Raw genomic sequence first — 12,296 nt, forward strand, 5'->3', positions numbered from 1 at the left:
CTTAGATAACAGATCCGATAAACCCATTCGTTTCCGGAGTCTCTTGCTGCCCCGTGCACAAATTGGCACAGACTTGATGATTCGTCACTGAGGTTCGCCTCTCAGCGCATCCTTAGCTTCCGAATTTGAGATCCTGGCGAGGACCAGCAGACAGTTGGGAATGTGTCCGAGCCAAAACCCGGCTCCTGTCTCCTCTGGCACTCGGCCAGAAACCTCAGTGGTACAATTGGTTAGCAAGGTTGCAGCGGGACCTTTGAGCTTCCTGGGGTTTCCTTCCATTGTTCCAAACATGAGTCACATGACTTCTGGAATCAGAGAGAGGGTGAATTTCACTCTGGCCAGAAAAATGATCTCTTCCTTCCCTGAAACACACGTATGCTCACAGTCAAAGGGCCATCCTAATGGTAAGTCCTTAAGGGATTGTGCCAGCATGTTCTCTCCGTGTGTTTCATACCTGTAGCAATTAGTGGAGGGTGTGTTCATGGGAACTGTCATTATTTCCTGCTTGTACTTTAATTGAAACAGCTTTGAAGCGGGTTAGTGCTTCTTGGTGCTCTGGAAGACACTGCTGTTCTGGGTGCTGAGCTCAGATCCAGTCTGAGCTCTTCTTGCACGTCGGAGGACTGTGTTAATCCCTGTCTCACGGCTGTGACAAAATGCCCGACGAAGGCAACTTAAGGAAGGAAGGATTTATTTTGGCTCAAGTCCCAGGGCACAGTCCATTGTGGCAGGAAGTCGTGGCAGCAGTACCTCAAAGCAGCTGGTCCCATTCCATCCACAGGCAGGAAGCAGAGGGAGATTCAGAATGCTGATGCTCAGCTCCTTTGCTCCTTTTTAGTTCGTCTGGCAGTTCGGACAGGTCTTCCCACCTCAATTAACCTCATCTACAAAATCCATCACAGACATGCCCGGAGATTTGTCTCCGAGGTGATCCTGCATCCTGTCAAATCGACAATCAATATAAACCGTGGGACCCGTGCTCCTCCTCACAGGAAGGAGCTTGGGATCACACAGTCGGTTGCAGATGAAGTAGATGGCAGGCATCCAGAGCCCTGACCTTCGCTGGGAGCAGAGCTGTTGTGGAATATAAAGCTATATCAGGGGCTGACAGAAAGCTTTCTGTTCTTTTTCCTTCTTTTTTTTTTTAAGGTCCTCTCAGGAGGGGGAGGCTGGGATGGTGGGGAAATCAAGTAATTGTGCCTGAATGACTTTCAGTGTTGGCCCTTACACTTCTGACAGCCGCTTCCGGGGATAGGTAATTCCTGTTGTGTTGTAGGTGACTTCATTTGTCTCCTTCTCTCCAGCCAGGCCAGTCACTCCTGTCTGCTCCCCAATCAGCCTTCCTCAAGCCCCCATCTGTCTGGTGCTGGCATCATTTGTCAGATCCTTATTACAGTCACCTCAAAATCGCCCTTTTGGGGAGATGCCCAGGCTAACAGACTAACTTCATCAGCTCTGCACATGACATCACAGTGGTACTTTCAAGTTTCACAGGCAGGCTGGTGGATTGCTAGCTGCGCAGAAAAGTAAAGCGTGGGACATGTTCTGATTTCAACTCCAAGTCCATTGCAGAGCCAGGTCACTTCTCAGCCATCCAGCATGCAGTGTGTGTGAGGCCCGCCTCTGCTCTGTGCTTTCAGCTGGGAATCAGCTCACCCACTGAACCATCAGTGGCTCAGTTTGGGGCTGTCCTTGACTAGTGGTCATTTTACTCATGCGGTCACCTCGATATTTATCAGGGAATATTAACCAGATCCCCCCAAGCATGTCTGAAGGTAGGCTTTCAAAGAGGAAGCAAGAGCTATTTATCTAGGTAGTAGGGGATCTGCTTTCAACAAAGAACCATTCATAAGTTCATTGATACACTTGTCAACTTTTCAGTGGACAACGTCTGTGTCCGGGCACTCCTTAGGTGCTAAGATCACCCTGGTAAACAAAATAGTGAAAAGCTTTTGGCCCTCATTTTCTATTACCAGTTCCAACATTTTCCTTAGATATCCTGAGTCCCTATAAACTATTTTTAAATGATAGTGGTGTCTTGTAATGAGAACAGTTATATATATTGTATTCCCCTGTGATTGTAATTCTCAGTAGGATTTTTCTACGTGGCTTTCTACCTTCTTCTTTCACCTTGTGGGTATACAGGCAGTGCTTAGACAAAGGAGGAGGACCCCAGATTATCACCCGGTCTGATAATCATCAAGAAGAGCATAAGAGGGGGCTGGAGAGATGGCTCAGTGGTCAAGAGCATTGGCTGCTCTTCCAGAGGTTCTGAGTTCAATTCCCAACAACCACATGGTGGCTCACAACCATCTCTAGTGGGATCTGATGCCCTCTTTTGGTATAAAGGCATACATGCAGATGGAGCACTCATAAATAAATCTTTTTTCTTTTCTTTTCTTTTTTTGGTTTTTCGAGACAGGGTTTCTCTTTGTAGTTTTGGTGCCTATCCTGGATCTCGCCCTGTAGACCAGGCTGGCCTTGAACTCACAGAGATCCACCTGGCTCTGCCTCCCAAGTGCTGGGATTAAATGCGTGTGCCAGTGCTACCCAGCAAATAAATCAATCTTTAACAACAGAAAAAGAGCATAAGAATTGAGGAATACACTTAATACTTGTGTGTATCTTTGCCCCCTCAAAGAGGTCTCCCTGTGTCATCTGTGCTGATTGGTCAAGGTCTAGCTTCCCACTGACCCTAACTCCCTTTGGAATTAGACGTGTTCTTTTTGTAAGAAAACAAGCATGATTCTACAATCGAGGGTACCGCTAAACAAGCACAGTGCCTAAGCCCCACCCCAAAGGGTCTTTCTCTTATCTTTCCCCTCTCCCCACTCGCTTCTGTCCTTCCTTCTAGAAGTTTCCATGTGTAGGCCAGACCCCTCCCACTTCCCACCTTCCTGCTTCAGCTTCTGAGTGCTGAGAGGGCATGCACGTGTCCCCTATGTGTCCCCCCACACACACCCCCATCTCAGGATGCTGATCTGGTGCGGCTCGGATGGGAGCCTGGAACCTGCTTTCTCAAAAAGGAGTGTGAAAGAAAGGCAGGCATCTTGTTGATGATGACGTGGATGGGTTTCTTTAGAAGGTTCTCAATGTTCTAGAACGTGGGAATATATTAATGGACCACTTACCCTGCGCCAAGCCCTAAGGCATGGCCTGCCTGTTAAGTTTTCATACCAAAATGTGGTGGTATTGTGGTCCCCAAAATATTGTGCACCCTAATAAACTTACCTGGGGTCAGAGAACAGAACAGCCACTAGATACAGAGGCCAGAAAATGGGCGCTCACTCCTTTAATCCTAGCACTCCAGAGGCAGCAATCCGTCTGGATCTCTGTGAGTTCAAGGCCACACTGGAAACAACCAGGCATGGTGACTCATGCCTTTAATCCCAGAAAATGATGGCAGGAAGCAGAAAGGTATATAAGGCGTGAGAACCAGGAACTAGAGCCTTGGTTAAGCTTTTAGGCTTTGAGCCGCAGTTCAGCTGAGATTCATTTTGGATGAGGACTCAGAGGCTTCCAGTTTGAGGAAACAGAATCAGCTGAGGAATTGGCAAGGTGAGGTGGCTGTGGCCTGTTCTGCTTCTCTGATCTTCCAGCATTCACCCCAATACCTGGCTCCAGGTTTGTTTTTATTAATAAGACCTTCTAAGATTCGTGCTACACCCAAGGTTGCCTCATGCTGATTTCATGCTCTGATAGTAATCCGAATCTGTGTACTGTGTATGTCTGCTGTAGGAGGAGGCTCTAAGCTTTTTCTAAACAGCGTCCTTGGGATGTCTCCACAGGCAATGGTGGCTTGCTATCCCGGAAATGGAACAGGTTACGTCCGCCATGTGGACAACCCCAATGGTGACGGCCGCTGTATCACCTGTATCTACTACCTGAATAAGAATTGGGACGCCAAGGTACTGTGGAATAATGGGGGAGGGGTGGGGTGGGTTATATAAGCCATAAAAAGTGCAAATAGGGGTTCACTGAGAAGAGCATGGCATTTCCAATTAGATGGAAACATTCAGGCAACTTTAGGAGAGTTATAGTTTCTAACAGTCTGTCTCCACTCTTTTATTTTTTACCTTTCCCCCATTTGTGGAATTAGGACCGAAGATGACGAGATTAAAGGCAGTGGCTATAACATTAATTTGGTGGGGGGAGGGAGGGTGATTGTGAAGGTCAGGGGTTAATGAGGGAGTTAATTCAACATTGGGAGGCAGAGCTGATGTGGTTCTCAGCTCAGCATGTAATGTACACCTTCCCCCCCACCCCCCAGCAGCAACACTGAGAGAGTTCCACAAAAATAGAACCGTGGGACATCGAACTGTCCCTGAGGAGGATTTCCCACATAGTCCTCTTTCTCAGGATGGTATGTCCCATAGGGAGCCATTTGTCGTGAATGGCAGAGGTTGTGTGGCTAATTTGTGGATGGTAGATGGTAGAGATGGAATGGCTAGAGATGTGAAGTTCATGTAACACTGTTTGACCCTTGTATACTGTCTGAAAGTTCAGAATGATTTAGGGGTCTGGGAAATCATAGAAGCTTGCTTAGCTTTTGAATCCTGTGCATCTCTGTTAGCTGTTCATTAGTGCAGGCTCTGGCAGGGTGATGTAATATTGTATCTCTCCTCTCTATTTGGTAGTAAGACTGGAACAGTTCCTTTAGGGCTTAAAAGTATCTTTTGAGATGCAATGTGAGCAGAGTTATTGGGCCAACAATAATAAAGGAGGAAGAATGAAATCAACAAATATTTGAGTTTCTGCCCGTGTTAGATGAGTGTTGTACAGAAACATTGATGTGTGAAGCCTGATTTCTACCCAGATGATTGTTCCAGTAGGACAAGTAGGTTGTACATATGAAAAAGAAAAAGCAGGTGCAGAGAGCGATAGGTGCCCCAAAAGGTATTGACAGCGTGGTGTGAGAGTTCAGGGAAGGGTCCACCAAGGAGGTCAGATGGGCATTTGAAGAACTCAGAGGAATTGTTATTGCAGGGGCAGCTGGATGTGGTGAGTGCTTAGACTTAGTATTTGAGGGAGCTATGAAATTGCTCAGGATTTGTCTGCTTGCTTTTTGGGGTTGATGAATTCTGACATGGACAGTTTTGTGTGATGCCCTCTGACTATGCGCTCTTTTGTCTCTGTGGCCTTCATGGCTGTGGGAGTGGGAAGATGCTGGTCTGAAGTGGATGAGGAATGTATGAAGCTAAGTCTGAGATAAGTTTAACTGCAGGGTATGAGGGGAGTGAATATTTAAACCCACTTAAAATTGAGGTAGAGGTGGCGTTTCTCTTCAATGGAGCTAACACATTCTTGCTGATAAACCTCATGTGAGACCAGGAAATAACTAAGTCTCTTCTTGGTCTTCAGTTACATGGAGGAGTTCTGCGGATATTTCCGGAAGGGAAATCATTCGTAGCAGATGTGGAGCCCATTTTTGATCGACTCCTATTCTTCTGGTCAGACCGCAGGAACCCACATGAAGTTCAGCCCTCCTATGCGACCAGGTAAGAGCTGGGGGCAGAGTTCCTCTTTGAGAACATGTATGAACCCTAGTTCCCTGAGAACTCTTAGAACTCATGTCCTGTACTTAGAAGTGCTGGTTGTACCCCCAAACTGATAGGTAAACCTATTTGGAGTAATAGAAATTGAAGGGGCTCTTTAGGATTCGGTAATATACAAACCTAACTTCAGTTTAAAGTAACTATTAACTTATTTTCTGTGTTGTACATACTGGACTTAGTTACTTAGCATGTTTTTTTCCCCTTTACTTCTGTCCCTTCCTCCTTCCCCTTAAGGGGAAGAAAAAAAGAGCTAACGTTGCTTGGGTGCAGTCTTGTAATACCAGCAGTCGAGTGTGAGCGGGAAGATTGAGAGTTCAGGGTAACACGAGCTAAGTGAGGCCCGGGGCCAGAACTGTCGAGGGGCAGATAGCAGCAGCAACGAAGACCTAATGGTGAACTAGCCCTGGTTATCACCTATCAAAAGTCCTGCTTCTGCCAGTGGATTTACAGTTTGTCAGTTTAAGCAAATGAAGAACCCCGGGAAAGGAAAGAATAATTTGTTCTGAATTCATTTCCTTTTTGCTCTTTCTGTTTGCCTGGGCTAACTTTATCCATGCCATAACAGTTGGATGTTATGGTTTTGCTTGCTCCATCTGTCCATCCATTCATTCATTTGTGAGACAGAGTTTCACGTCAGGCTGGCCTGGAACTCACCATGTAGCAGAGGATGACCTTGAGTATCTGACCTTGGCCTCCTGCCCCCACCTCCTGACTGCTGAGATTACAGGCATGCGCCGTTGCACACAGCTTTTGTGATGCCAGGGCGTTATGCACACTGCGCAACCACTCTAGGCTACAATTGAATGTTTTAAAATCCTTTTCTTTCTTTTCTTCCTTCCTTCCTTCCTCTCTTCCTCCTTAGCACGCGGATGTACAGATTTTGAGAGTCAGTGAACAGCTTAGAATTGTCTCATCTTAATCTAGAAAGCTCTGATAAAAATATTTATGTCTGCTTCTGCCTCCACTTCTCCGGTATCTCCCAGCAAGCGCTGCGGGCCAGGCAGAGCGTAGAGTGATGTAGACTGGGGCTCGTGCTGGGAGTAGCAGCGAGGCCGGGGAGAGCCGAGAAGGGCAGTGCTAAACCTTAACAAGCTTAACTCAAGGCCATCTACACGGCCCTCTAGACAGCTCCAATCCCCGGAGACCCAGATTTGGTCCCACTCTAATGTGCTCTGCACTAGCCGGCCATTAGCTCTTACCACTGAAGTCTATTTGTGGTTCGTTTTGTGGGGTTCAATAATAGAACCCTGTTTTGTGGCAGGATTCTCTGTTATTTCCTGGTCCCACTGTGACTCACGTCATAGGGAAAATATCAGCAAAAGTGGTTAGAAGCTCTTGGGGATTTTACTGAAAATTTTAATGGAAATTATTATGGCTAACAGTAAATACAAAAGTTGTAAAAATCCAAGCATGAGATAGCTCCAGTTACCGTCTGTCCTGTGGAGAGGATAAAGCAAGTAACAGGGGACAGTGGAAAAAACGCAAAGACATCAGTGCTGAACTGTGTCTTTTCACCAATGTCTAAAACTAAAGAGAGCAGGCCTCAAGTTAGAAAGATTCTGTGACTTGGGATATCTCCCCTTCTCGGTTCCCTTCCCGTGTCTTCAGCCTCCGTTTGTTAGCAGGACCAGTCTGCTGTGCAGATGGCTTCCCCAGTGCATCCTTCCCACTGGAGGCCAAGAGCTTCGAGAGCAGGTTCTAGTGAGAGAGTCATTGAAGTTCCAATGCCTGGCATGTGCCCGGAACTCACGTGTTACAGGCCGTTTATACAGACTTGAACCCAAAGGAAATGGTTTTAAATGCAAGTGGGAGTGGACTCCTGATAGGAGGTGGTTTTACAAGTGATTCTAATGTGAGCTTCACAGAGTAAACGTAAAGACTTGGGTGTTCTCTAATAGCATTGTGCTTGCCTCTCACAGGTACGCTATGACTGTCTGGTACTTTGATGCTGAAGAGAGGGCGGAAGCCAAAAAGAAATTCAGGAATTTAACTAGTATGTGTCTGATCATTTTCTGTGACTTTAGTGTTTTTCATATTACGATACACTGTTTAACCTCAGTTCTAATTCAGCTTCATATATAATGATATCTGAAACCTTGGCTTTCATGCTCTTAAAAAAATCAGAAGGAGGCCGGGCGTCGGTGGCGCACGCCTTTAATCCCAGCACTCGGGAGGCAGAGCCAGGCGGATCTCTGTGAGTTCGAGGCCAGCCTGGGCTACCAAGTGAGCTCCAGGAAAGGCGCAAAGCTACACAGAGAAACCCTGTCTCGAAAAACCAAAAAAAAAAAAAAAATCAGAAGGAAATGCAAGGGGCATTCCCCCCGCCCCAGGATGCTCACTGATCATGTGATGGTTTATAATAGATGGAAATAGCTTATTGTGAATGTTAATCAGTCATGTGCAATATAAAATTTTGTCCATGAATTTGGCATTTATACAGAATGTATAGTGGATCTTAGTTCCAGTAGCTAATTTATGTTGATGTGGGATTTGACTCAGTATAAAATATAAGTATATATAAAGTGCGCTCTTACCAAACCGATGTGACAACATCATTCCTGTCACCTCTAGCCAGCATTTATAAACCACACTTCTCAGAATCAGTTGCACTAAGATGAGCATGGTAGAACTAGCCTTTAGAGGCTGAGGCAGGAGGATCATGAGTTTGAGGTCAGCCTGATCTCTATACTAAGACCAAGTCTCCAACTCCCCCATGTCCTACCTCCCCAAAAAGTTGCACAGAAGTAGTACTTCTGCCAGGTTGGTTTATGAAAAGGTAGATTCCTGGCCCCCCAAATACAGGAAATGCTGTGTCTGTATCCTTCTTTCTGGTGATTGCACACCCAAGAACCTTACAGTAAGAGCTGGAGATGTAATTCGGAGGCAGAGAGCCTGCCTGTCTAACACACAGAATGTCCTGGGTGCAATTTTCTGCCCTGCCAAATAAATAAATGTGTGTTTGCACGAAGAAATGGGTGTAACTTTGCCTAACTCATGACCTGCTTGACCTCTATACCTATCAAATGCCAAGGAAGACACCTTTGCACAGTTCTATCAGGAATCTCAATTTATTTGCTTTATAAAATAGGACGTTGTTTAATAGAGGAGTGTGTGTGTGTGTGTGTGTGTGTGTGTGTGTGTGTGTGTGTGTGTGTAAGAGGGGGAGTGTGTGTGTGTGAGAGAGAGAGAGACTTGGTGACATAATTCATCAAATTTGACTTCCTTTCCTAACTCTTTTTTTCTTTCTTTCTTTCTTTCCTGTCCCCAACCCAGGGAAAAGCGAAGACTGACTGGTGTGTGAGATCCGCTGGCCCCGTTCATTTAGTAATGGTTCCTGAAATTCTAAGAGTCAAGAGCCAAAGAGTCTGTAAAATCCCCCTCCTGCCTCCATCATTCACATCCCTGTCTTGTTTGTGGTACTTCATGTTTTCTCGCCAGGACTGCGTTGACCTTCAGACACTCTCTTTGCCAGATGAACTCATTGGCTAACTTTAGAAATACCTGCCGACATCCTTATTGGCCAGCGGTTTTACTGATAGATTTGGGGGTACGGCTGTGGAGACAAGACCCCGGGAGCCAAGGAGTGACTCTTATTTGCACTTTATGTATACTTCTTGATTTGAAAGGAGGAGGTTTGCAAAACCCATGGGTGACAGATGCCATAAAGAGGCACCCTGAAACCCTAGCAGCAAGAAACAGATACACATCATCTCAACCATTTCCAGATGTTAACCCAAGACTGGACAGTTACAACAACCTAATGACATTATTACCTCTAGAAAGGGCTGCTGTCATCGTGATCAGTGTAGAAGTGTCCCATGGTGGACACGCCTTTTTCCTGGCCCTACAACCTGGACTTTCTAAATCAATGACTTTCTTGTTGAAGATGACACCACCATTATTCTCTATTTTTTTATTTCTTGCAGAGAATAAAAACTGGCCATGTAGTTTGGGTTGTTTTTCTGGTATTGAAATTGGAAGTTAAATCAAAGGACAGAAATCTTCCTGGTAGTTCAGCATTAGCTTCTGCTAACTGTGTGGGCAGAGCAAAGCCCTGCTGTACAATACCCATGTGTGTGGTGAACAGGTTGAGAAGAGAGACGTGATGGGAAGCGCGGGAAATCCCTTCCGTCAGTGTTCCTTTTAACCGTTCATAATTAGCAACGACAAAGAGCAGCGTGCTGTATTCTTGAAAGAGATTGGAAATGAAAAGATCTCAAAGCTGTTAGAGTTCTGCCCCCGCCAGCCTTCCTGTAGCCACCCGGACCCTTGAGAGCAACTGGTTGGTAGTGCGGCCGGACTTGTGGAATTTGCTAGAACTGTGGAAGGTTCTGCTGCCGCAGGATGCAGATGCCACTTCCTCCAGAACTCTGCACTTAGCGCCTGTTTTGCAAAAGTTACCCGTCCAAGTTTTTGCTTCTACCTCCCGTCTCTCAAACCTCTTTAATTTCTTGCTAGAATCCCACAAGCATCACAGACCCGGAAATGTTTTGTTTCATCGTGTTCAGATGTACAGACTTTCCAAGAAAGAAGCTGATATTTTTCCTTTAATCATTTTGGAAAGTGTCCAGAAAGACCTGCCATTGCCTCCCACCATGGCTCTGTTTTATTTTATTTAGTATCTTCCGCCTCTTCTAACTTACAATGTCACTTCCTTATTTATTATGTTATTGTCTTGTAGCCTGTGATGTCTAGAGTGTTAAGTACAACGAAGACAGGGATTTTGTACATTTTTGATCAATGCAACATATTCCCAGCACCTAACCCAATGCCTGGCACATAGCAAGGACTTAGTAAATACATGTCCAATAAACTCAGTCTCCTCCATAATGGTTTGAGTTATTTTTTTTGTCTTTAGCAAAAAAAAGGTTTATTGGATTTTACATCTATGTTTCTAGCCTTTAGACTGTTTGCATTTCTTTCTTTCTTGGATCTAGGACAACCCGTGGGTCATGACCTCTTTGGGGGTCAAACTACCATTTCCCAGGGGTTGCATATCAGATATTTGCATTACAATTCATAGCAGCAGCAAAATTACAGTTATGAAGGAACAATGAAAATTATTGTATGGTTTGGGGGTCACCACAACACGAGGAGCTGTATTAAAGGGTCGCAGCTTTAGGAAGGTTGAGAACCACTCCTCTGGGGCCTCGTCCAGCCCTGGCAAGCACTCTTCCACTGAGTTGTACCATCCTGGCCCCTGCCATTACTGTAAACTTAGGCTGACAGAGCTTTAGAGAGCTCTGGTTGGTCCCAGTGTCATTTCTTACCTGTTTGCCAGTGAGTAGGTCGTTCACAAGTGCCACCCAGCTGGGACTTGATCTGACTGGGATCGGAAAGAGAAAACGGGACAGACAGACATACGGACTGGGATCAGGTGGGCTGGGCTCACGCTGACCGGGCAGTATTACCTACACAACCGAGGAACCTTATTATGTACAGCACGGAAGCGGTTAGCTGGTCTCAGGGGGAGACCTCAGAAGGGGAGCTGTCTCGGGCTGCAGTCCTCTGAGAAGAAGCTGCACATCCTGTCGACATGAGGGCTTTCGCATCCTCCGGAGCCTCACCCATCCAGGGCAGGCTTTGCCATCCTGTGGGTCTGAGGCACTGGGTCCTTGACGTGGCCATGTTCATATCAACCTTCACTCGGGACTTCACCCGCGCTATACGCATGTACCCAGGGCTGCCTCCCACCACGCCCTGCTGCCTGGAGTAATGATTCCTTTGCAGTTTAGTGGCTGTGAAATACCTGCAGAGATGGTTTTTAAAAGTTCAGTGGCGGAGGAAGGTAGACGGGTTAGGCATCAAGCATTTCAGGCTCTGTAAAATCGCAAATAGCTTCTCAGGGTTACTAACACCTTAGAGTGATAGTGACAGTATTCTGAAGGAAAGTCACACCATCTAATCCCACACTCTGAACTGCTGACCTCACCCCTGAAGAGCACAAAAACTGATCATTATCATGTCCTCTCCTTTACCAAATACCGCCTCACCTTCTTTGACTTCCTGCCTACTGTGCAGCCGAACTCAAAAGACTAGGGGGAGCCAGCTCTAGGCTGTACTATATCCTGTGTGAGCATGTGTCTCTCGAGACCCCTGTTGAAACGTCAATCCCAATGCAACAGTACTAAGAGGTGGGCCATTTAGGTGATAAGGCCTTGGAGTTCAGTCCTGATGAAGGGTGTTGCCTTTAGAGAAGAGCTCTGAGGACTGGGTTCAGTCCTTCCCTCAGGCACGTCAGAGCAACAGAGTGCGTGTTGGAGAGAGACGATATAGCTCTTCTTCCACCCCGCAGCTCTTGGCACCTTAGCCTTAACTGGCCAAGTTCCTTTAGTACAAGAAGTCAATTTCTGAGGTTTATAAACGACTCAAAACAAGGCATTTTGTTAGAGAACAGGAAGATGGGCTCTATCTCCAGTGGCCACAGGAAGGACGTCTCTTGTGTCCGTGGGTCTCTGGACTCACAGGTTTTTCTTGATCCTTTTGAGCACTTCAACACTGTCCTTAGGAATCCAGCTTTCTGATGAGGGCCTCAGGGAAGTTGTGATGCATTTGTCTCCCTCTGGGGCTGATCACATGCTCAGGATATCATGGAAACAGCATTTTGTTAGGCACCCACAGTGTCAGTGAGAGCCCCCCCCCCCCCCGCCCTCCTTTAAAACTCACAGCTTAAAGCAAAGGGATTTGAATGCCCTAGTCTACACATGGTGACGTCTGTAAAAGCCAAACCTTACAGATTTT

At 46.2% G+C, this 12,296-nt stretch overlaps 1 protein-coding gene across 1 annotated transcript in view; it reads left to right on the top strand.

The window, feature by feature from the left end:
• The window catches only part of Egln3 (egl-9 family hypoxia inducible factor 3), a 28,272-nt gene extending 17,887 nt beyond the window's left edge, over positions 1–10,385 (top strand). Inside the window, 4 exon segments of the mRNA XM_006975276.3 lie at positions 3,789–3,908; positions 5,362–5,498; positions 7,475–7,548; positions 8,829–10,385. Of these exon segments, the coding sequence (XP_006975338.1) occupies positions 3,789–3,908; positions 5,362–5,498; positions 7,475–7,548; positions 8,829–8,845 (348 nt within the window). The 3' untranslated portion in view covers positions 8,846–10,385.
• Positions 10,386–12,296: the final 1,911 nt, after the last annotated feature.

Source organism: Peromyscus maniculatus, chromosome 14 (assembly GCF_049852395.1).
Source record: "Peromyscus maniculatus bairdii isolate BWxNUB_F1_BW_parent chromosome 14, HU_Pman_BW_mat_3.1, whole genome shotgun sequence".
In the NCBI taxonomy this organism is placed as follows: Eukaryota; Metazoa; Chordata; class Mammalia; order Rodentia; family Cricetidae; genus Peromyscus; species Peromyscus maniculatus.